At 33.0% G+C, this 26,084-nt stretch overlaps 2 protein-coding genes across 2 annotated transcripts; both read left to right on the forward strand.

The window, feature by feature from the left end:
• The first annotated feature begins 13,666 nt into the window (after positions 1–13,666).
• On the forward strand, positions 13,667–17,159 carry LOC114195939 (protein SIEVE ELEMENT OCCLUSION B-like). Its single transcript, XM_028086390.2, has 7 exons — positions 13,667–13,946; positions 14,099–14,197; positions 14,588–15,036; positions 15,129–15,238; positions 15,340–15,482; positions 15,574–16,053; positions 16,192–17,159. Exons 1-7 carry the CDS (start codon positions 13,740–13,742, stop codon positions 16,807–16,809), a joined length of 2,106 nt encoding a protein of 701 aa, XP_027942191.1. The 5' UTR covers positions 13,667–13,739; the 3' UTR covers positions 16,810–17,159.
• Positions 17,160–21,178: 4,019 nt separating this feature from the next.
• Positions 21,179–23,467, forward strand: SOBIR1 (Leucine-rich repeat protein kinase family protein). The gene has a single exon (XM_028047549.2). It carries the CDS (start codon positions 21,306–21,308, stop codon positions 23,172–23,174), a length of 1,869 nt encoding a protein of 622 aa, XP_027903350.1. The 5' UTR covers positions 21,179–21,305; the 3' UTR covers positions 23,175–23,467.
• The last annotated feature ends 2,617 nt before the right edge of the window (positions 23,468–26,084 follow it).

Below are 26,084 nucleotides of genomic sequence, written 5' to 3' on the forward strand. Positions count from 1 at the left end.
TGATAATAATAACCCGTGACATGATCTTGACCAATAATTTTGGAGGAGCCAAAATAATTTATAGTAAAAACTTTTGAACTCATCAATAATTTATTCAAAATAAAAATATTCAGTTATTCCTTTTTTAATGTAAATAATCATATTGTGTTCAAGAAATTCATCTTTCATCTTATTTCGAATTTTGTTTTGATAATCTTGGTTATAGAAAATGAAACATTAAGAGTTAAATAAAACGAATTAGACAATCAATCAAGTAAAATATGTTTAATTTGTTTGTTTTTGTCAAAGATTGACATAATTCAATAATGAAATGTTTGAGTGAAATATTAAACTAATCATATATTTATCAATATACCTATTTTTTTAAGTTTAAGACAAAAAAATAATTTATCATAATCTAATAAAAATTGAGACGTAATTACTAACAAAAATATATAATAGTAATAATATTATATATTACAAATAAAAGTAATAACTTTACTACTAATAATGTCAATAATATTAATAGTAATAATATATAATAGTAGCATATAATAATAATAACAATTATTGTTATTATTATAATAATACTAATATTTGTTATAATTTTACTACTATCAAATAAATAATATTTATAATAATAATATTATTAATAATATAAATACTAATACTTATAAAAATATTACAAATAATATTATTTATAACTAATATTATAGTTGAAATCATAAATAAATGAAAATAACAAAAACAAATTAACTTTTGTAGGATTTGAACCCGTGTCCTTTTGTACCAAAGTTTTAAAATGACGAAAAAACTAATTTTTATGACACGTGTCAATAAAAGAGAATGGTAATGTAGTAATTTTGCTAGTATATTTTTTTCTTAATATGTAATAGATTATATTTTTTTAAAATTTGATTTTAAAATTTTATATATTAAAGGTGGGAACCTTTTTTATTTAACTTTTGTTTTAAAGAGAGGAAAAATAAAAATTATCTTTTTTAGATAAAAACTTGAAATTCATTGAAGTAAATTGATTTTTCTGTCAATCATTCATGGAATGATAAATTACTACAAGTGATGGAGATATGCGATTTAAATAACAGAAAATTTAATATTTTAAAATTGCATCTAAAATGACTAGAAAAGTAGACACGAAATCGGATATAATTTGATCATTTTGAGCAAATCCAAAATGTAAGGCCCATTAAAGTTGCTTTATTATTTTCTGCCCTAAAGTAAAGGGCTGCCCCTTGTAATTGGGCTTAGGGCTGGCCTAATTGATAAAACCATTTCCAATTTGCCTTAATCCATACTTTTCACTCTTGCAGAAGAATCAGCAGTCGTCACCTTTCCTTTTCCTCACAGAACGCTTTGCTAGGGTTTGCCCTAAGTCCCCTTCGAGCTAACTCAAATCCAGCTCTTACTCCGCGTAAGTATTTCTTTCTAGCTCGTATGGTTTCCATTGATCTCCCTTGACTTTTCCAGTTAGGGTTTCGTACTAATCCACCCATTGGTCCCGTCTCCTCTCCTGTTTTCAGCTCTCTAGTCCATTCCTAGAGTTGTAATGCTCGTTGTAGTGCCGTTGAGGTCTCCACTAACCCTTTTCCAGGTAGGGAAGCTCTGGCTTACTACTATATTACTGGTTTCCATGTTGTTGGCTGTTATTTCGAGTTCATGTGGTTGATGCGATGATATGTTAACTATGAATGGATGAATGCTTTGTTCTGGTTTTGGTGTGGGTGACTATTGCAGGAAAACAATGGCGAGACCTGCTAATCTCGCCCAAGTGAGCCAGTCTCTCCTAGGCGAGATGGACAAGGACTCGCCCAAACCCTATTACGCGAAAGGTCGCCCAAGCGACCAGCTCATTATTTTGAGCGAGCGAGTATCTCGCACAGGTGAGAGAGGTCTCACCTAAGCGAGATCCCGTGTTGGTTCCTGTTTCCTTTTTCGAGCCCTCGCCTAGGCGAAGGGGACTCGCCTGAGCGAGAACGTCTCGCCTAAGCGAGACCCTTCAGCCTGAGCGAGGGGCTGGGCGAGGCAGTACGCTGTTTGGTTGCTTGATTTCTTTTGGATGATTGGTATTTGTTGGGTATGATTGTTATGATGAGAAATATATAATGGATCGCTATGTATGCATGACGTAATTCATGAATGGTGAATGATGGATATTGTGGGAACTTGGCATGTGAAATGAATGAGTGGGTTGGAATCAAAGAGACATGGTATTGATATGATTTGAGGCCCTATACTCATGGGGTGGTAATGACTAGTGGTGTGGATTCAACATGCGATACAAATGAGGATTTATTTTCAGGGGTTGGTATGGAATTGTAATCATGATTAGTGTTCTCTGATTGTTGATTTATGATTGTTGGTCCGTGTCAGTGTGTAATTCCTTGGAGTCTCTAGGTGAGACCTCCGGGTTGCGCTTCAGTGGTCGGGACGTAATTCCATGGCCCTTGTTAGTGGGTGTCCACGGTGGTGCCCCATCTGTATAACTAGGTAAGAATTCAAGGTAAGGATTGCATCCTGACACTCTAAGGAGCCAGTTAGTCTCCTTAGAGCGTACTGACTCTTGTGGTGAGAGTAGCAAGAGGCCTGAAATTCATTAAGGGCTAATCTTGTGGTGAGGAAAATTGATTCATTGTAACATTTGTAACACATAGCTCGGGGGTGAGTAGAGGTATCCACCACAAGTGCAAGCATCTGCTTAATCCGACCAGGCTATACGTATCTGGATGAGTCGAGTCGTGTTGTAGTGTATTGCCTGAAAAGTCATAACATGCTTGGTTGAATTAAGTGTATGATATTGTGAAATTATATATGATTTGATGGATGAAATCTTTTGTGCTCTAGCTTACCCTACTTTGGTTATTGTGTGTTCTGGTGTGTGGTACTCTCTCTTGCGATGATCATCAACTTGTTGGTGTGAGCAGATGCGAGGAACACTCGCGGGCAACAGGGTGGTGATAGTTCCGCTGCATAGTCCTCCGCGTAGACTGGATCTTTTTCTTGATGGGTTTTTCTTTAGGGTCAGGGCCCATGTATTATTTTCTGCTTAGTACTCTACTTCATCTGTTAGACCTTTCAACTGTTTCATGTTGGCATCGTGGTGTGCCTAGTTTTGGAGGGGTGACGTTAAAGACTCCCAGGACTTCGTTGTTATACTATCTATGTGTAGCGTTTCTTTAATTACGCTTATAAATTAAATGGGACATTACACAAAATCTTTATAAACGAAGCCAAAAGTTAGTTCCCACTCATGGATAAAATAAAATTTTATCTCGTAAGAGAAATTCAATTATTTTATCTAAACAAGAAATTGAAATATGAGATATTTCAAACTCTAACCAAACAAATTATTTAAAAAATAAAGGGAATTCAAATACAAGAATTTCAAATCCAATACATTTCTATTTTTTAGAATTGTTCAAATGTTTCGTCCAAACACAAAGTTAAAATATATCATGCAAATTATTTTATTAATTAAAAAAGAAAAATTATGTTAAATTGAAAGACCATAATTACAGATTTTTTAAAATAGGGGAATTAAAATTGCTAATGAAAAACTAGTATAAACCAAAGTTAAGTAATTTTTTAAACACACACCCCAACACAGGTTTTACAAATGTGCTCAATGAATGGAGACATCACATGCACTTTCCCTTTTTTTTTTTCTTGTAATTGTGATCCTATTATAATATGGTATAGTACATCCTTCACCAGCACATAAAGAACCCTATTAACTTGTCTTTATTTTTAATAATTTTTCTACCTTTTTAGTCATTAAGCTGAGTCCGATCTTGATCACAAAATTTTTAATTTTTAATTTTTAAAAATAGTTTCTTAAATTTACTATTAATGACAAAAAATAGTTTTTTTTAAGAAAATCAATATATTTAATTTAGAGTTTGGAAACGTTATTTTTTTTTAATTTGAGAGTGTTTAAATTTAAAGTAAACTCCTTTATTGCTGATACACAAAGAACATGGAAATATGTTCTTTAGAATAGAAAATACATAGCTAGTGTGTTACTCATGTAAGCTTATAAAAGCATAAAATACACAAGATTCTTCGTAGCTGTATTGTTTGTGCTTTAAAAGAAAACAAATATATCTTTTACCAAACCATACAAAGTTATATCGAATTTGATTTCTAAGCATATTTTGCTTTTGTTTTCTTTTCATAACCTTCATATTGCCCTTAGTTCCTAAACATAAAAAATGTTCCTCTTTTTTCGCACATATATACCCCTGTCAATTTCTGAACATGTTCTACAAAGGTAGTTTCAAATTAGTAAAAAGCATACAATACTTTAAAGCCTATAAAAGTATGAAATAATAATAATAATAATAATAATAATAATAATAATAATAATAAATAAATAAATAAATACTGACAAGAAAAAATAAAAATAAAAAGTTGAGAAGAATGGAACAGTATAATTGGTTTGGTTGTAAAAATCCGAACATTGTTTCTTTCACAGGTTGTTTTCTGCTTTATCAATCTAACTCATTTTCTTTATAGTAACATTTATAGAAAGAACTAAGATACGTATAGTTTACTAATTCTGTAAACTTGCTTCATAATGGACCAAAATTCCTCCAAAAGTTTAATTCAACTACTGTCTCTCTCTCTTTGACTAATTGTAAACATTTACATTCAGAGTCGAATCTTAAAAATAAATTTGGGAATGTAAAAATATTTTTTGCGAATATATAAAATTTTTAAAGATGTTAATCACATACAATATATTAAAATTTAAAAAACTTACTTTCATTTATATACTAATTTATACACCACACAATATATATATATATATATATATATATATATATATATATATATTTATTGATTGATGAAGTTTTTATAAATAATTTTCTTAAATGGAGATATGTTTAAGATTCGATCATGATGAGTGTAACATCTAGGGATGTCAAAAAAATCCGTACCCGCAGGTATCCGCAGATAAAACCCGCAACGGGTAGAAAACGGATATTAAAAATGGATACCCGCTACCCGTGGGTACGTGTATTTTTGATACCCGCATGTTAACGGGCAGGTACGAGTATCATAGTATCCGTACCCGTGGATACTCGTACCCGCTAAACTTACACCCCTTGACATTCTTCTCTTTCCTTTTTTTGAAATTTGGCATATACATCAAACCTTATGTAGACAATGACGTTTATGGTATGCTTGTCGTCAAATGATGGAATCTAAATAAGAATATTTGGCACGTGACAATTGAGGTTTATTATTTCTTTATTTTTCAGGAATCAATCGGAGAAAGTGAGTTTGTTGATCAAAGCACTAATTAAAGAATTTCCATTGGGTTGAACGTCATTTATATTTACTTTTACAATTATTTGGACTATCAACTTAAGTTTATTTGAACTTTATTTAAACTATATGACAGTGATGCATTTTATTTATTTTATTTTATTTTATTTGAATTTATGATTAAATATTTGTTTTTTAAATAATTTTGCAAATACCCGCAGGTACCCGTGGATACCTGCGAATATGAAAAAAATAGGCGGGTACCCGCATAATGGATACCCGAGAGATATGAGTACGGGTACGGGGCATATATTTATCCAGCGGGTAGAGTACGGGAGAACTACTACCCGTACCCTACCCGCCCCGTTGACATCCCTAGTAACATCCCATTTAATAGAGAATAAATCCTATAAATGAAACATCACAAATAATATATTATAAAAGAGCAACGCCATGGAGTATATGTATCAACCATTACAGTTATCCAAAATATATTCGAAGAGAAAGACTAAGGCACACCACGATGCCATGAACAAAATATAAAAGGTTCAACGGATGTTCAAGCTTGCTCATCGAGCAAGAGATTACAATATAACAAAGGTCCTTCAAACATGAGCCCAACATCAATCCATGACCAACTAAGCTACAACATTCCCCTCATCACTACGATCACCAGGGGTTCCCGTATCTGCTCATACCAAGGAATTGGTGATCATTGCAAAAAGGAAAAACCACACAAGAAGACAGACACAAGCAAGAGGGTAAGCTAGAGTAAAAAGGTCTTTATCATACAATTAAGCATGCAATTTAAAATCAGGTACACATCAATCATCCAAGCATGTGATAGCCAATAAGCAAGACTCGAGGACTCAATCATCCAAGCATTTATTGCTCTGTAAAGTCATTGCCAATGAGTTTCACCCTACCATGCACAAGGTTAGCCTTCAAACATCTAAAGCCATTATCCTACCAAAGACTAGAGCTTCCTGCTACTCTCACCGCTTGAGTCAGTCTGCTCTATGTGAGACTAACTGACTATTTAGAGTTTCAAGATGCAATCCTTACTTGAATCCTTACCTAATTATATACACTACAACGCCACCATGAAATCTCACCAAGAGATTTATGGAATTACGTCCATCACATCCCACACCACCATGAAATCTCACCAAGAGTTTCATGAAATTACATCAATCTCATACCACAACCATGTCACTCCAACCAACCACAAATTTATCAAGCATAATAATCTCATGCCAACATCCAACTAACCAACCAACCATGTTTCATGACTTTATTCATATCAAGCTCATCAATTCCAGTACCATTATATCATATAGAACATATAAAGCATCATACTTAAACTTTTTAAAGCAACAAACCATCCAATCATTAAAAACATACATGTATCCAACCAACTCTGTCAATCTCGCTCAAGCTGAAAAGCTCTCGCTCAGGCGAGAGGAACCCCTCACTCAAGCTACCAGCTCTCGCCTGAGAAAGAGACTACAAACAGAGAGCACGTCGAGGTCTCGCTCAAGCTAGCCCATCTCCCTCAAGTGAGATTGCTCTCACTCAGGCTAGAGGCCTTCGCTTAGGCGAGCCCTTGAAACAGAGAGGGGGTGAGTTGTTGCTATTCTCGCTCAGGCAGGAGCTCCTCGCTTAAGCGGGAGCTTTTCATTTTGAGCGACCACCCAGCTCGCTTGGCCGAGTTCAGCAGAACCCACCTACTCTCATGCGTGCAGCCACCACCAGATTCAAACCAAAGACATACACCATACATTATTCACACCAACTCAACACCATACAAGCATTTAAGAACATGAAATAGTCTATCAACATGCAGAATAATTATAAAAACATGAAACCCTAACTTCCCTTACCTGAACAGAGGCTATCAAAAGACATAGGCACCCAACAAATGAGCACTACACTCCAGGAGCAGATTCGTGTGCTGGAAATACTAACACTAGATCGAAAACGAGGTTACCAAGATGAATCCTAGTTGGAACCACGAAAATAAAGTTAGATAAGAGAAGGTATGAGTTAAGAACCAACTTACGTGGAGTAAAAATGGAGTTTGGCTAGCTTGGCAAAGAACTGGCCCAAACCCTAGCACAACTCTGTTGGAGAAAAGAGAGAGTGAGGGAACTGTCTTGCGAAAGTAAGCAGAATGAAGGAAACAAGTGGCTGTAAGAGGTCTTGGAGTACCCTATGGACTAGCCTTAAGTCCAACCGTTAAGGCTATGTCCTTAAACATTAAGAACAGCAAAAGTGGACCTTATAATGAGAATACATGTTCAAGCAAGATTATTGAGATTTCTTACTATGTTTACTTAAAAACCTTTAATCGAAGCAGTCAAAATATGGATAATGTTTACAAAACACTCTCACAACCCAAATAAGCACTCTCTTTTCTTTTTCTTTCTTAGTAATGAATAATAATTTTTGCATTATGGTAGTTATACATATTAATTCTTGCATTTTATTTCCCATATTTATGCAATCATTTCATTTGCATTAAATTTCTTATTTTCTCTCAACAATTATACTCATAACTTCGGATTATCGTTTGATGTAATAATTAGACACTTACTACTGATTACGTCATTAATCCAATATAATATTATTCTAATTAAACGAAATGAATATTCTGATATTTGAAAGAACACCAGAGATAATAATTTTGTATAAATTAATTATATTGATCACATCAATAAATTATAATTTCATATCATATAATTATTCATATTAAATTTATCAAAATAATAAAATAATTTATGTTTTAATATATTTTGAAAAATATATATGATCCATATTGATTTACATAAAAAGGTTATAATTTTAAAAAAATATAAATTTTTGAAAAATAATTTACTTTGTTTTTATTTATTTTAACAATAACATCCAGAAAAAAAATTATAGGGAAATAAAATAGTAAACAACATAACAACATCATTAATCTCTGAGATAGAAAAGTTACTTCAATTTAATGATAAGTCTTGTAATACTTATTACTACAAAAGTTACTTCGAGAATAAGTCCTGTAATACTTATAATTGCAAAAGTAATAAAAATTACTCGGAGGGTTATTTATTAAAATGATGCAATTTTGATTCAAATGACAAAATTTATAAAACTTACAAAAGTGGAGTAAGTTTAAAACACGACTTAAAAAGTGAAAATCCTGTTTACATGATTTAGTGTTTTAAACCCACAACTTTTTCTTTATTATTTATTTTTTTGGTATAAACGACTTCATCACTTTTAATTTTTTTATATTATTTTTTATTTCATATGAAACATGCTCTGTATTTTAATTTTTTAATTAATAAATTAAAAATTTAAATAATAAATCATATATTTTTAAAATATTATTAGAAGTTTTTAATTTTAATTTATTCATAAAATATTCAAAAATATTTCAATTTTTAATTTATTTTACTCTTTAAAAATTTTAATTATTTTTTCTTTAATTTTATATAAAGACACTTTTATATATGTAAAATACATTTATTAAAAATATATATCTCATTATTATTTTAAAAAATATGAAAATATTCTTTATTTTGAAATACTTTTTTAATATTTTGATTAATAAATAAAAATTAAAAACTTTTAATAATATTTTAAAAAAATATATGATAATATTTTATGATTTCTATGAAATAAAAAAAAAACAAACTTTCAATATGAAATAAAAAAAAAGTTGAGAAGAATGATGTAACATCCCATTTAAATAGTACCATAATTAAATGAAATCTTACACCAGATAATATAAAGAGTCAAGTTGCGTACAATTATCCAAGGTACTTAAAAGAAAATACTAAAGCTCACTACAAGCCTACAACCCAAAAGGAGTAAGGGATAATTGGTATTCGAAATAAAGTCTTAGGGGTAATACAATACACGAGCCTTAGCCCTAAAGAAAAGCCCAAATAAAACATGAAGTCCAGCCCAGGTAGACTATGCAGCAAAATCATCTCTTCCCTATTGACCTCGAGTACCTCTCGCATCTGCTCCCATCAATAAATTGATGATCATCGCAAAGGTAGAAGAACAACATACAAGGTAATCAAACAAGCAAGGGTAAGCTGGAGCCAAAAAGATTTTATCATGCAATCAGATATACTTTCACAGTTCAATATGCATACATCATCCAAGCATGTTATGACCTTCCAATCAATATACTAAGACTAGACTCGACTCATCCGGATACATATAACCTGGTCGGATTCAGTGGATGCTTGCACTTGTGGTGGATACCTCTAGTCACCCCCGAGCTATGTGTTACAAGTGTTACAATGAATCAATCCCCCCCACACATGGTTAGCCCTTAATGAGTTTCAGGCCTCCTGCTACTCTCACCACAAGAGTCAGTCCGCTCTAAGTGAGACTAACTAACTCCTTAGAGTCTTAGGATGCAATCCTTACCTTGAATCCTTACCAAATTATATAGATGGGGCACCACCATGGACACCCACTAACAGGGGCCATGGAATTACGTCCCGATCACCGAAGTACGACCCTGAAATCTCACCTAGAGATTTCAAGGAATTACGTACTGACCACATACTATACATATTCAAACAAATAATAATATTTATCATGCTTATAAATCTCATGCCAACCTTTATAATCCATCCTCATACATGTTCCATGTTGAATCCATTCCAAATCATCCTTCCCAATTCATGAATATAGAAGTGTAATTCATACCGACAGCATGCCACTTTGATTACCAACCATCTCATACAAGTCACATGTCAAGGTCATGTTAAACTTATCAATCACAGACCATAAACCATTCTACTCATACCCATTCGCCCACTTCATGCTTTTAAAAGTAATTGAATCAATCCACAAGTTCAAGTTAAAGTAAGGAATTAAAATTCTGCAGCAATTCTCGCTTAAGCTAGACTGATCTCGCTTAAGCTAGATTGGTCTCGCTTAAGCTAGACTGGTCTCACTTAAGCTAGAAATTCCCGCTTAAGCTAGACTGATCCTCGCTTAAGCGAGACTGATCTCGCTTAAGCTAAAATCCCTCACTTAAGCTAAACTGACAGCTTTTTAATGGTTTCAACATGTAAAAACACAAAATCCCAAACAACAAAAATTTAAGAAAACACAAGCACGTTGTATAAAACGTTGGCATCATATTTCATGCTTTAAAAGAGTAAACAAATCAATCATGGGAGCATACAAGCATTTAACAACTGTCAATCTCGCTCAAGCTAAGGAGCTCTCGCTCATGCAACAGGGTCTCTCGCTCAAGCGAAAAACTTTCGCTTAAACGAGATTGAAAACAGAGAGTACTTCGAGTTCTCGCTCAAGCTAGCCCATCTCGCTCAAGCGAGAGGCCTTCGCTCAGGCGAGCACTCGAAACTAAAAGGGGGCGAGTTACTGCCATTCTCGCTTAGGCGAGAGCTCCTCGCTTATGCGAGAGCTTCTCGTTTGGGCGAGAAACAGTTCGCTTAGGCGAGCATAGCAGATCTCACCTGCTCTCACGCATGCAAAGCCAAAAATCCATTCAGAAACAATACACCGATTATTTTCACACCATCAAAAGCACATCAAATTATCAAGAGCACCTAACAGAAACAAAAAAGACACATTATTTATAAAAGCATGAAAAATCCTAGCTTCCCTCACCTGGACAGATGCTAGTGGAAAGCACAGGCACCTACGACAACGAACCCAACAACTTCAGGAGCATACTCAAGAGGTGGAGTAGAGAATGAGGTTGAGCTGACTTGAATCTGAATGAGCTTCGAGCCCTAGCAAAGCACTGTTTGAGGGGAAAAGAGGAGTAAGATGGCTGATTTTGCAAAGTGGGCAGAACATGAGAAGGTTAGGCTGGTTTAGGGGTTTTGGGATGCACTATGCGCCAGCCTTAGGCCCAACTGACTAAGAGAGGCCCTTAAATTTTAGGACAAAATTAAAGTGGGTCTTACAAATGAAGTCATTTGTACTTCATTCGATTTTGCTAAAAAAAAAATAGAAAAGGTGAACTATTTTTTTGTCTTTAAATTATAACGCAATTTTGGGTTTTATTTTTATTTTGAATTTTGATTATGTTAAGTTCCATATTGAAAAAATGTATAGGTGTATTACTCTTGACCTAACTATGTTAATTGTTTTTAGCATGACAAATGACGAATCATGTTGATCTTGTAAGACGTTAACAGATAGGGAATACTACAAGAAAATGTATCATTAGTAACCAATTTTAATGACAAAAAGTTGTTAGTTACTATAATGACTAATTTAGATACCAATTTATAAAGTAAAAAGTTTTTTGTTACTAAAATAGTTACTATTATGAATAAAACATTATAATTGGTCACTAAATTGGTTTTTAAATTTAGTTACCATGGTTTTGGCTACCAAAGGATATTGGTCATTAAAAATTAGCTACCTAGATTTTGGCTACCAAAATGACTTAGTTAGTAAATTGATCTCTAATTAATTAGTGACCAATTATATTTTTTATTTATAATAGTGACTATTTTAGTAACCAATAATTTTTAATTTTGTGAATCGGTATTTAAATTGGTCACTAGAGTAAGTAACAACTTTTGGTCACAAAAATTTATTACTAATGAAGCATTTTCTTGTAGTGAGATTTTGTCATGTCAAAAAATAGTTAACAGTGTTGGATGAAAAAGGACGAAAAAGACTGTATCCATGCATTTCTTTTAAGTATAGGAACCTAACAGAATTAAATTTTGAGAGATGAAAATCAAAATCGTCACTACAAGAAAATGTTTTATTAGTAATCAATTTTAGTGACTAAAAGTTGTTAGTTACTATAGTAATCAATTTAAATACCAATTTTCAAAATTAAAATTTATTGGTTACTAAAATAGTCACTAATATAAATAAAAAATTATAATTGGTCACTAATTAATTAGAGAGTAATTTAGTAACTAAGTTATTTTGGTAGCCAAAACTTAGGTAGCTAATTTTTAGTGACCAGTTTTCTTTGGTAGCCAAAACTATGGTAGCTAATTTTAAAAACCAATTTAGTGACCAATTATAATTTTTTATTCATAATAGTAACTATTTTAGTAATCAATAATTTTTTTACTTTGTAAACTTGTATCTAAATTAGTAATTATAGTAACTAACAACTTTTGGTCACTAAAATTAGTTACTAATGAAGCATTTTCTTGTAGTGCGTGTTATAATTTAGGAAAAAAAAAATACTTAACTTATGTAAAAAAGTAAAAGTCGTGTGTTTGAATCATGGTTTCTATTTTAATATATGATATGCGTTTTGAAAACATGATTTCATTTTAAAGTTGTATTTTTAAAATATAACATCGTCTTGTTGTGTTTTTCTATTTTTGTATTTTTTAAAAAATTTGTCCATATAATAAAATTTAAATCAAAATTATACCTTTTTAGTAAATAACTCTTATATACTTGGATATGCATGCAATACTATTTTCAGTAGAAAAAACTATACAAGTGGTTTTTAAGTAATAAGATTAAATATGTGTTTTTATAAACTTATACGAGAAATTAGAATTTATTTCTCCTAAATTTTGATATATTTTAGTATTTGAACTTTAAAAATAACAAATATAATATTTTAACACAATAACATTAATTTTTTAAATTTTTTAAATAATATTTCAAACTAACATTTAAATTAAAACGTGTCAAATAATAAAAATAACTTAAACACTAACCATTGACGAAACTTAAATTTTAATCGATAAATTTTAATGTAATTGAATTGAGTAAATTAGACTATATTCATTCAATTTAACTTTCAGTAAAATAAAATTTAATAAAAAAATAATAAACAAAATAACAACATCATTAATCTTTGACATACTCTTACAAAAGTTACTTCAATGATAAGTCCCATAATACTCACTATTACAAAAGTTACTTACAGGATATGTCATATAATCTTACTATTGCAAAAGTTACTTGGATGATATGTCCTATAATACTATTTCCAATAGATAAAAACACACAAAAGTGGGTTTTAATAATCAAATTAGTGAGGTAAGCCTGGTGACATGGCATCACTGATGTCACAAAAAGCACTAGATCTCACTTTTTTTAACCTAACTCAACGTTTATGCCATTGCCATTACGTTATTATGGAAACTAAATAAGCTTTGTGTGCAGCTCTATTCTAAGTGTAATAAAGCACGTAAGGTAAATGAGTGAGCAGGGGCCACCACAGATAATTAAATGAGGTGTATTCTTATCCTAATGAATAGGGAACACATGAATCGCTTTAGCTTTTTTTAATACCCTCTTGCAAGCAAGGTACATGTTCAACAAAGCTTTATTCCACTTCATGTTCCTATATATATATATATATATATATATATATATATATATATATATATATATATATAAGTTATTAGTACAACCACGTATACTCAAGCCAAAACCTGTTTTCTTCCCACTGTGTCTTCGCATATATCTCAACCCATTTCAGCAACATGAGTAGTCGCCAACTAACAGCTACTCCAAAGATGCATCAAAGGAAGGAGAGACGCATGTTCTCCACTTCTGATGACAGTGCCATGACCAAGCAGGTTCAGGCCACACATGCCCCAGATGGCCGTGAAATTGATGTCAAACCTATTCTACAAATCGTCGATGAAATTCTCGTTCGCTTCATTGCTCGCACTGTCGAGGGTTATGAAGTAAGACTTACCCTTTTATGCTACTACCACGTTTACGTTCTGCCACTTTGCATGCATGTGATAAATCATAAATGTTTAATTAACTCGTCATTTTGTTTATCTATTTGTTCTTGTCATTATTATTATTATTATAATATGTGGTTTTTGGGTAGGTGAAAAGAGACCAAGATGCACTCGAGATGACTGCTGCTCTGGCTGAATTTGACATGCTTGACTCGCTGGCCTACATCATAAACAAAATTTCGTGTGAGGTTGTTTTCACCTGAAAATCTTCTTAACTTTTATAAAAGTTACCTGACACTGTTACCAAGGATAGAGTGTGTTACCATGCAGTGATGTGTTGCATTAAAAAGAAAGTTATTCCTTTCCCCATTTTTCATAGAATATACTTTTCTTTGATTCTTATGACAGTGAATTGATATATCAGTCAACCTTCTTATTTACACCTCAATTTTGCATCCGATCTTGAACAATCAAAATTACCAGATTATTAGAAACATGTAAAGTTGATAAGACATATATATGTAAACATGTCGTCCTAAACTTCTTTTCTGGTTCTGTCATACGTGTCACTGTACTTTTACTGTCTAAATTCACCTCGATATATGAAATTAAGGAGCAGTTCCTGAATACATTGGCAGCTATCATGCAAGTGTTCGGGAGGTGGAGATGCACATTCATCAACAATGGTGTTACTGGGTTATATGTCTAGCTATGCATGGCATGCGAAAGTTGTGCTAACCTTAGCAGCCTTTGCTGTTATTTTTGGGGAGTTTTGGCTTGTTGCTCAGTTGAGTGCTGAAAATACTCTTGCCAAGTCTGTGGCCCTTCTTAAGCAACTGCCAGATATTGCTGAGAATTTCATGTCATTGAAACCCCATTTTGAAGCACTCATTAGGCTCGTGAAGGCTGCAATGGATGTAACCACCTGCATCGTTGAATTCAAGGAGCTTCCATCTGAATACATTTCAGAGGACACCCCTCCCATGTCTGTTGCCAGTACTCACATTCCTATTGCTTCCTATTGGGTCATCAGAAGTATCGTGGCTTGTGCCTCTCAGATTGCTAGTCTCATAGGCACAAGAAATGAGTAAGCAAGCATATATAGCTCCTTTTCATCATCCACCTCAAATTAATTTTCTTTTTTTGAAATATCAGTGACCCCAATTTTGTTAATTGCAGGTCCATTTCATCAACCACTGAGGCATGGGAGTTATCTAGTCTTGCTCACAAAGTTACTAGTATTCATGAGCACCTCAAGAACCAATTGGTTCTTTGCTACCAATACATAGGTGGGTAATGTTATATTATACTCAGCAAGTTAAATAATTTCATTTAGCCTTGGACTAATTTAAAGGATATTTGACAAATGCATATCCTTAACCTGGTGCAGATGACAAGAGGCACATAGAGGCATTCCATAATCTGATACGTCTTTTCGAGACAGTCCATATAGACAACATGAAAATTCTCAGAGCACTGATATATGCAAAGGATGATATCCTTCCACTTGTGGATGGAACAACAAAATCAAGGGTACTTTGATTGTTTTAGTGACATGTAGTCCTTATGTTAAATAAATCTCATTTGGTACCATGTTTAAAAAGATTGATTTGTTGACAAACAGGTTAGTCTGGAGGTACTAAGGAGAAAACATGTGTTGCTGCTGATATCAGACCTTGATCTTTCACAAGAAGAGATCCTGGTACTTGATAATTTGTACAAAGATGCACGAGCGAGGGGTGACACACACTATGAGATGGTTTGGATCCCAGTTGTGGACAAAGGGATCTGGAATGAGGTGAGCAAACAGAAGTTTGAGTATCTGCAGTCATTGATGCCATGGTACAGTGTCTGTGATCCTTTCATCATTGAACCATCAGCGGTTAAGTACATCAAAGAAGTGTGGAATTTCTCAAAGACAGCTATTCTAGTGGCCCTTGATCCACAGGGCAGATTGTCCTCCCCTAATGCAGTCCATATGATATGGATTTGGGGCAATTTGGCCTTCCCCTTCACAAGTGAGAAAGAAGAATCACTGTGGAAGCAAGAAATTTGGAGCCTTGAACTGCTTGTTGATGGCATTGATCCTACAGTTTTAGAATGGGTAACAAAATCCTCTGCCCATGAAAATTTTCATAATCAATTGTTTTTTCTTAAGAAGTAGGAGTCATACATCTAAACTAAAACAGAACATTTCTGACCAAGTGTGAAACTGAAAATCAGTTGATGTTTGTGTTTACAGATGGCAGAGGGAAAACTGGTATGTCTGTATGGAGGTGAAGACCTGGAGTGGATTGAGAAATTCACAGCAACAGCATTGAGTGTGGCAAAAGCTGGGAAGTTCCAGCTGGAGATGGCGTACGTGGGAAAGAGCAACGCGAAGGAGCGGATGCAGAAGATGATAAAAACGTTCGCCACGAGAAAGTTCAGTTACTTTTGGCCCAACGTGACTTCCATCTGGTTCTTCTGGACCCGTTTGGAGAGCATGCTGTACTCCAAGTTGCAGCATGGAAGGACGGTGGAAAACGACGAGATCATGAGCGAAGTGATGACGGTGCTGAGCTTCGACGGCAGTGATCGAGGGTGGGCGATTTTCTGCAGGGGCAACACTGAAATGGCGAGAGCGAAGGGTGACAATGCTCTGATATGCTTGCAGGACTTCGAAAAGTGGAGCGGTAGAATCGAGGAAGATGGTGTGGTGCAAGCCATGAACGATTACCTCAACAAAAACAAACCCCCACATCACTGCAACCGCTTGATCCTTCCCGGGAGCACCGGTGGCATACCCCAGAAGGTTGTGTGCGCTGAATGTGGACGCCAAATGGAGAAATACTTCATGTATCGTTGCTGTGTTGAGTAAGAGTAATCAGATTATCAAGTTAAGTGTAGTGTACTATCGTTACACACATTTTCTTTGCTTCACTATGTTTAATGTTGGTTTGAGAGTTTAATGTTTTTAGTTTCATAACACAGGTTGTTCCTTTGTGAGATATGTAGTGACATGTGACATGTGACATGAGATGTTGTTGTTGTTGCTGTTGTTAAGATAATGTTTATGTGTACTAGCTGATCTTGAGGCCTCAGAAGCACCGTCTGTTTGGGTAGCTAGATGAGACCCCTTGGTAATAAAGTGTGTTGTAGAAGTTTGATGTTATGACAGTGTTGTTAAAGCCTTGTGCAAGTTGTAAACATTTATTTTTCTTTGGTTTATGTGTGATTGGTCCTCTTTTTCATTTGTTCCAAATGTGAGAACAGTGGAAGTCACCGTCAGAAAGGAACAGAGAAAGATGGGAGTGGTGTGAGTGGTGAATGGGGACAGAGTGAGTAATGGAGAAGAACTTTTCAAAATAGAAGGAAATGGACAATGCGTTTGTCCCCATTGTGAAACACACCAATCGGGACCAAGTCATGAGTTTGATTAAAAGTAAAGAAAAATCGAATAATGCGTTTAAATTAAACCACACAAGACTTGACTCGTTTTTTGGGATTTGATATTAGTGCCCAAAACGTACGTCCAACAATTTACACAACTCCGACCATTGACTTTCAACGACCATCAATTTATTAATGATCTGAAAACTTTTTTCTTTTTGATAAGGCATAATTAAAATCTAAATTTCAGTATTTTGATTGCAGGTCTATTGAAAAAGAATGAAAATTTATCTTTTTTTTTATTGTATAATTGTTCCGTAGTAGAGGTTAGGTGGGCTAAGTGACAGTCCAAGTGTAGTTCTTAGTGAGACAATTGTCGAGGAAAAATTGTTATATGTGACGTCAATTGTTCTGAGAGGCCAAGTAAGTTGAGTCACGATCGAATCATAGCGTTTAGACTGTTATACTCTTAATCAGAAAAAGTTACGTCCTAACGAATAACTATAACTTTTAGTCTAGTAATGTTTTATCCAACATTTTTCAATTTAGTTTACATTTTTAATATTTTTCGTGCAGTAATTGTATTTTCATCATCTTACTTAAGTTTTGTATTTTTAATATAACATGATATTAAATATAAAATGATAAATCATTTTTATTATTTTTAATTCAAAATATCTGTTGCATGGTAAGAATAACAGTTATCATCTATATTAATGATGGTGACAACGATACTACTTTGGTGATAATACACAATTTCAGTGAAAACTCAATTGAAGATATCTAGTAAATTTCAAACTTGAGTATCCTTTGACAAAATATATAAATACTTTAATTACAATCCAATAATAATAACGTAAAAGTTGTTTACATAATCATAAATTATCTGCTAAGTGTTACTTTAAAATTTATTTTTCAAGTAATTTTAATTAGTTATGTTTTGTTATGCTTTTTTACTCGTGTATATTAATTATGTGATATTTATTTTTGAGATTTAATTATAGGATTTTAGTTTTTTCTTGGCAAGTATTATTTTTTTCCTTATTGGGACAGACACAGACCCACGTAATCATTGTTGGATTTTGAGATTCTAACATAATTGGAGTTTCCAAATTCTATAGTGACGAGTAGAAACATATTTTATATGTATAAAAGAAGACAATATAAAATTTGTTATAGCTATCTTCAGTCAAATTGCATAACTGAAATTAAGAAAATTGAAACAGTAGCATTGTGTTGTAATACTTGAAAAACCAAAAGTATTGCCAAGTCAAAAATTTGATTTACATATAGGAACTTAACAAATAGTGTTAAAATTTGAAGAACTTTCAATCCTATAGCGTCCCTATCATTTAATTTCTATGTTCCCAAATTCTAAAACAGATTGCATCACTCAAAATGTATATTATGTTTTAAAAAGGAGATTGTTTCAATCAGTTATTGACCATGACAAATATCACAGCTGGTTATGGTGTTTTATTTAGATAAATTGTGCAATTTTATTTTTTTGTGTGTTGATTTTAGTGAAATGGGAAAAGTTTAAAGATTTTATGTATAGAGGTATGTTGTCCTTACGAAGATTTTTTATTGTGATAAGCTACGTTTTTAGTTTTTTTTTTCTTAGATAAATTTTATTTGAAAACATGATTTGAATTTTTTTTAATAATTTTTATACATCAAATCGTGTTTCAAAGAAAATTTTGTGTTATTGTTTATTTTATTTTAAAATCATGTCGTGTTTCAAGAAAATTTGTGTTATTGTTTATTTTATTTTAAAATCATGTTTTAAAGTATGTTTTTTACTTTTTTTACTTGCAATTTTTTTAGGGTACCCGCAATGGAGTATAAAATCGTGTTTAAACTTCACTTAAGAAATGTGCTAGAAAACACGATTTAAAAAATAAGTAAAAAATATGTTTCAAAGTATGATTTCAAAATAAAATAAGTAACAAATTGTATTTAGAAGTAGAGTGGTATTACTCTAAAATAAAATAAAAAGAAGTCATAAATTTTTTACTCTAAAGTATTTTTTGGTAAAACGTAATTTGTTAATGTAAAAGTTGTGCCTAGATCTAATTTATTAATGTGTATAAATTTATATTTAAATTTACTCATTCAAATAAATTTACTCATTCAAATTAACAAACTGCACCATCATTTACTTTAAAAAAAAGATATGTACTATGCGCAGTGCTATATTATTAAGAAAAGATAAGATTCTTAGCTCGAAAATCTAAAGTAAACTATAAAGATGACTTAATTAGAGATGATGACAACTTGTTTGATTGTCTTTATCTTTTTATTTAAAGTAAAAATTTATTCTCGTATTTAATATTTAGTATGACACTTATGTTCTATTTTCATTTATATATAGAATAATGGATATACCTGTATCCCTTTTATTATTTTAAATATTTATTTTGAAAATATAATATTATTCAGATTCAATCGTGTAATAGTTAAATATTCTTATGTAAAATAAATAAAGAATAATAGTATTAAAAGAACAGAAATAATTAAACGTGTGTCATAAAACTATTTGATTTAATGTGACGAAAGTTTGTGTTTTATAAAATTTTATATATTTTTTGAGTGAAATTGTAATAAGAGAAAAATACTTTAAAATTTGAATGGATTTTTTGAATGTTAAGTTTTTGAAACAAAGATAACAAAAAAAAAAATTTTGAAATAAAATAAACGAAGGATAACATAATAGAATTTTAAGTTGTCTCATCGTTTATTAGTAATTTTAAGTTATCTAATAGTTTATTAGTATTTTAATAATTTAAAATAAGAATATGTATAAGATGAAAAATAACAATAATATATTGAAATAGAGATAAAATGGATAAATTTAATCCTTAATTTGATCTTATATTTGGATTTTATATTTGTTTTGACTCTTATATTTGTTTTCTATTAAATTAAATTAAATTTTTGTTAATTAGAATAAATGTGATCACTTTAATTAGATTGACATTAATTCCATTTGGTATTAACTTGATCTTTGTATATTCGTTTTAGATTCAATTGAGTTCTTATATTTTTTAAATAGAGATTATATTATCTTTTGTTTGTTAAGAAATGATTACATTTGAGTCTAAACTCTCTTTTCCAATTTCAATTCCTTCTTCTTCAACAACACAATCACATTGAAATTGTCTAATTTACATTCAAGATTTCTTTATATCCAAGATATCAAATCTAATATATTCATGTTTGTCTATTACATTATTGGAGATGGATATATAATCTTAATTGTAACTTTAAATTTATTTCTAATATCCATAAAAGATGATATTAATAAAAAATAGACTATATTATCTTCGTGTAAAAAATAGAGACTCAATTAAATAAAAATAACATAAAAATCAAATTATTAATTAAAAGTTTTATTCGACTAACATATAGTCACTTAATAAAAGGAAGTTTAGCTAACAAAAATTAAATCAATAGAATAAAAGCAAAATAGAAACTAAAATATATATTACTAATTAAGCGAAAAAGATATATCTGTATAACTAATTTAAAAAAAGAAAGTAAATTTTATTCATTCTCATATTCATACTTAACCAAATCAATGCAGTATTTGAAATAAAAATCATAGTAGTTTGGGATAATATTCAGACATTTATTTTTCCAACAGGACCTTTAATCCGGCAACGTATGTGAAGGTGCGAGCAGCTGTAACTAGGAAATGATGAATGTAGGACCGGTGGGACCTGTGTGAGTCTATTGCATTGTAGTTTGTCATTTGCTGAAACAAGATAAACGAAACGAGAGCAACAGTGAAGCGAAGGAGAGAAACATTATTATGAATAAATAAATAAATATAAACCAATGAAAAAGAGGAAGTAGGAAACTTACAGGGTGGGGTGTGGAGAGAAAATTCAAAGAAGAAGACGGAGAAGAGCAAAATTTTCCACACGGTTTGGCGCTATAAGAGTAAGAAAAAAAACGATGCAGAAGTGAGTGCGAAGCACAATGGTTGCCAAAACTCACTTATTGCTTCTTTCACTGTTTTTCTTCTTAATCTCCATCAACGCCAAGCTTCAACTATATCCCTCAGACTTCAAAGCACTATTGGCTCTGCGAAAGGACTTCGGAGTCAACGGTCAACTGGACCCAAATGAAGCATGTTACACGGAGGGTGTGTTCTGCGAGCGAAGGCTCTCCACCAAGGAAACCTACGTGCTCCGAATAACGAGGTTGGTGCTGAAATCCAAACATCTCGAAGGTGTCTTGTCCCCCGCAATAGGACGCCTCACCGAGCTCAAACAACTCTCGCTCTCCCACAACCAACTCGTTGACCGCCTCCCTCCCCAAATCGTTGACTGCCGCAAGCTCGAAATCCTCGACCTTTCCAACAACCTCTTCTCCGGGGAGGTCCCCTCCGAACTCTCCTCTCTCACGCGCCTCCGCGCGTTGGACATCTCCTCCAACAAATTCTCCGGCAACCTCAACTTCCTCAAGTACTTCCCCAACCTCGAAACCCTCTCCGTCGCCGACAACCTCTTCACCGGAAGGGTGCCTTCTTCCGTCCGCTCCTTCCGCAACCTCCGCCAATTCAACTTCTCCGGCAACAGCTTCCTCGAACCCTCTCTCCACTCCTCATCAGACACCGTTCTCTCGAGACGTTACCTATTGGGCGGTGGGGATGGACCTTCTCCTGCGCCTGCCTCAAGCAAGAGAAACTCCCAAGCCTCTAATGTTTCCCCTGCAGCGGCACCCGGTCCTTCACCTAACCATCATAAAAACAAGCACACTAAGAGAAAACTCCTAGGGTGGATTCTCGGGTTTTTGGCAGGGGCACTGGCGGGAACCTTATCAGGGTTCGTGTTTTCTCTGTTGTTCAAACTTGCTCTGGCGTTGATCAAAGGAAGAGGAAAGAGAGCGGGTCCTGATATTTTTAGTCCCTTGATTAAGAAAGCAGAGGATTTGGCCTTCTTGGAGAAGGAAGACGGACTCGCTTCGATGGAAATCATTGGACGCGGTGGCTGTGGAGAGGTTTACAAGGCTGAGTTACCAGGAAGCAATGGCAAAATGATTGCTATAAAGAAAGTTATTCAACCCCCCAAAGATGCTGCTGAATTAGCAGAGGAAGATAGCAAGGCTATGCATAAGAAAATGAGGCAAATTCGGTCTGAGATTAACACTGTGGGACAAATCAGACACCGAAACCTTCTTCCTCTGTTAGCGCATGTTTCTAGGCCTGATTGCCACTACCTGGTGTATGAATTCATGAAGAATGGTAGCTTGCTGGACTTGCTGAACAAGGTTCAAAGGGGTGAGGGAGAGTTGGATTGGTTGGCACGGCATAGAATCATGCTTGGTGTTGCTGCTGGACTTGAATACCTTCACATGAATCACAGCCCTCGCATCATTCACAGGGATCTCAAGCCTGCAAATATTCTTCTTGATGACGACATGGAAGCACGCATAGCTGATTTTGGACTCGCCAAGGCAATGCCGGATTACAAGACTCACGTAACCACCTCCAATGTGGCTGGCACTGTGGGCTACATCGCTCCCGAGTATCACCAGATTCTTAAGTTCACTGATAAGTGTGACATCTACAGCTTTGGGGTAATCCTTGGGGTGTTGGTCACTGGGAAGCTTCCCTCCGATGAGTTCTTTCAGCATACTGAAGAGATTAGCTTGGTCAAGTGGTTGAGGAAGATTTTGAGTTCTGAGAATCCCAAGGAGGCTATTGATTCTAAGCTGCTCGAAAATGGGTACGAGGAGCAGATGCTTCTGGTTTTGAAGATTGCATGCTTTTGCACCATGGATGATCCCAAAGAGAGGCCTAACGCAAAGGATGTTAGGTGCATGCTGTCTCAGATCAAACACTGATCAATCTGTTGTATAAGTATACGTATCATATTTGTATTAACGTCTTCCTGTTTAAGAATATAGTTCGTAGCTGAATGATCGATGTTGGTTCATAAGGTAAATAATGAACCCTGTGTAATATTGTTTCCTTCATCACAGATTTGCTGAATTTCCACTAAAAGAAAGAATAGAAAAAGAAGAATTCAGCACTGCAATCACCTATGCCAAAATTACTCTAGTCTGTGGCACTATTTGCTTGCACTTACTATTTTTATGTATCCACCCTGAAAATAAAATACTCACATATTCTGTTACTATTGTTTTTATTTGAGTACTGTTATTGATAAGCTAAAAGAGCACTAAAAAACATCGTTTCTCGTTTGCTATATCTTTTGTCAATAGAGCACTAAAAGTTGTAAATTCTGTTTTGTCCTGCAACAATAGGGTAGGGAGGGGGCAACAAATTCAATAAAAAGCAGTTAATAAATTCTCTAAGATGTAAATTTGGACAAAAAAAGTTTCACTCTGAACTTATGTAGTCAAACAATCATAATGAGCTTGCCATGATGTAATGCATAATGAAATTTAAATGCATGAATATCCTGAAATGTTTTAAAAGTCTAAAACATCTGATGAGGAAAAATAACCAACACATTCTGCCTCTGAAAGACTGCAACAGCATCGGATGACCCAACAGTTTATGTGTCAACAGTTAAGAAAATATGCAGCATGTATGTCCAAGTCAATGGATTCGTGGTTTGTATGGTTTTCCATATGTTTCTCGTTGGAGACAATGGACCAGGCCAAGTGGCCTGTGACATGATTTACTATAAAAAATGGGTCATTTCTGCAATAACTCGAACGATTGGACAGAGAAATATAAATGGGCAAAGAATTTAGGTAAAGAAGCACTACATACCATGTAAATAAATCACAGTAACATTGATGATTAATCTTCCAGATCATGTCTTATAACTTTTTTTCCCTTTATTCTTGTGTTTTCACCTTTAAAGGACTAAAAAAGGAAGAGAAGAAACGGGAATTAAGATGAGTTTCTGTTATGGGAAAAGTAGGTGCAAAATGAAAGATGTGAAAATAAGAACAATTTTGTTTTGTTTTGGGAAATCTATTTCTATAAAACGATGGAGCACTTCTTCAGGCTCTGGTGTTGCTTTTCACTTCTCAACAGACCAACAATTCTTCTAGCTTATAATGTTGTGATTTCAAACTTGAAAGACCTCCATTTTATTTATTTATTTATTTATTCTGTTTTAGCATTATGTATCATGCCATGTTTGATATAATAACTATATATTTTTCTGTTTGGAAATTTTGAAGCTAGGTTTGTACCTGCTCTGAATAATTTAGAAGAAAAATAATTATTTACAATCGATTGTATTATAACAAATTTGTGTGGGTAGGCCATGTGAGTTGATTAGCTATAAAAAAAGTAAAGTGTAAAGCAGATCAAGTATTTATTTTAGTCAATTAACTCGTTTAGGCCTGTTTTGCATAACTTGTGGCATGTACGGCTAAACGGTGTGGGTTAACTTTCATACCTCGCTAAAAACTTACCATATTTAATCTATGATACAAAACTTTTTATTTTATTTTATTTTTTTTAATTCCTTCACTCCATGCTTGAATCCTTAGTTAGTTGTCTTGAATGTATTGATTAAATTCTATAGTTTTATTTTTTAACTTAGACAATAATTTATTTTCATGTTTCCTTGTTCATCAAAATTTAAATTTGACAAATTTATTTGACGTGAATCTTATCTTGTATTTACTTAATTTATTTCAATTTTATTATCAATAGTAGATTCATAAGGTACAACAAAGATATGAAATATTAAAACAAGATTATTGTTAATACCTTTGTATATATTTTTTTTTCAAGATTTGTGTTTATGTGGGTTGACCCACACACTCATGAGTCATTCATTGTGTGGGGGTGGTCAACAAAACTAGTTCGAAACTTTTATGGGGAGAACTAACTTGACTTGCTTTTTATAGTTCAAATGTTGTATGGATCAAAACTTTCATTGTCATCCCTGGAATTCATTATAACAAATCATATAATAAGTTATTGAATAACGATTTAAAACATATGAATTTTCTATTAATATATAACTTTTAACAAAAGTTAATAGGTCTATATAAATAATATATTAATTAATGTGATGTATATTTTTTCATACTCATTTCATGGAGGTTACTTACAACTTTTATTAACTTGACCATCAAAATATTTTTGTATGTAGATCTCAATACAATGATCGAATAATTTTTATCCACTTCAAAGGTTGTTTTCAAATCATTCAGTTGTCCATGTACTAACGTCTTCTAAAATAAGAACATTGATGGTTTACATAAAAATTAAGTAAAAATTTTTTAGACCACATAAATTAATGGTAGTAATTAGAAGCCAACAATATCCAATTCGTCAAACGAAGATATGGGCAGTACCTCAAATGCTAACAACATTAAGAACTTGATAGAGGGAATATAGAAGAAGAATGATGAACATATGAGAGATCTACAAAAGAAGCATAAAAAACAAATGAGAGAAGTCCTACAATAATAAGAGTCTGGTTTCTCTACTGAGTTTTTTTGTGTTGTCTTCTATTGAGCATTAAAAACACAATGTTTTGGTACTTTAAAGATAATTTTAATATATTTTAAAATTTTAAAATTAATGGCAATGAGTGTAATTTGAAGGTACAACAAAGGAACAACAAAGAAAAATCAGTAGACAATTCAAACTCGTAAGATAATCCTAGCATCAATATAACAAAAGGTGACCATCAAACTGGAGCTCATTAATAAATCATGTGAGGACGAGCTAGAAGTTCTTAAAAAATAACTAAGCATTTTAGTTTAAAAAAAAGAATCATAAGTGTTGGTTCGTTAGAAAAATCACAACAATTT

This window comes from Vigna unguiculata, chromosome 9 (assembly GCF_037176805.1).
Source record: "Vigna unguiculata cultivar grain cowpea cultivar isolate G323 ecotype 2 chromosome 9, ASM3717680v1, whole genome shotgun sequence".
NCBI lineage: Eukaryota > Viridiplantae > Streptophyta > Magnoliopsida > Fabales > Fabaceae > Vigna > Vigna unguiculata.

Excerpts from the sequence above, each read along its gene's own strand:
- LOC114195939 (XM_028086390.2), top strand. The coding sequence starts at position 13,740 with ATGAGTAGTCGCCAACTAACAGCTACTCCAAAGATGCATCAAAGGAAG. Across the intron at positions 15,483-15,573 it reads ATGGAACAACAAAATCAAGG|GTTAGTCTGGAGGTACTAAG; the intron begins GTACTTTGATTG and ends GTTGACAAACAG. Across the intron at positions 16,054-16,191 it reads ATCCTACAGTTTTAGAATGG|ATGGCAGAGGGAAAACTGGT; the intron begins GTAACAAAATCC and ends TTGTGTTTACAG.
- SOBIR1 (XM_028047549.2), top strand. The coding sequence starts at position 21,306 with ATGGTTGCCAAAACTCACTTATTGCTTCTTTCACTGTTTTTCTTCTTA.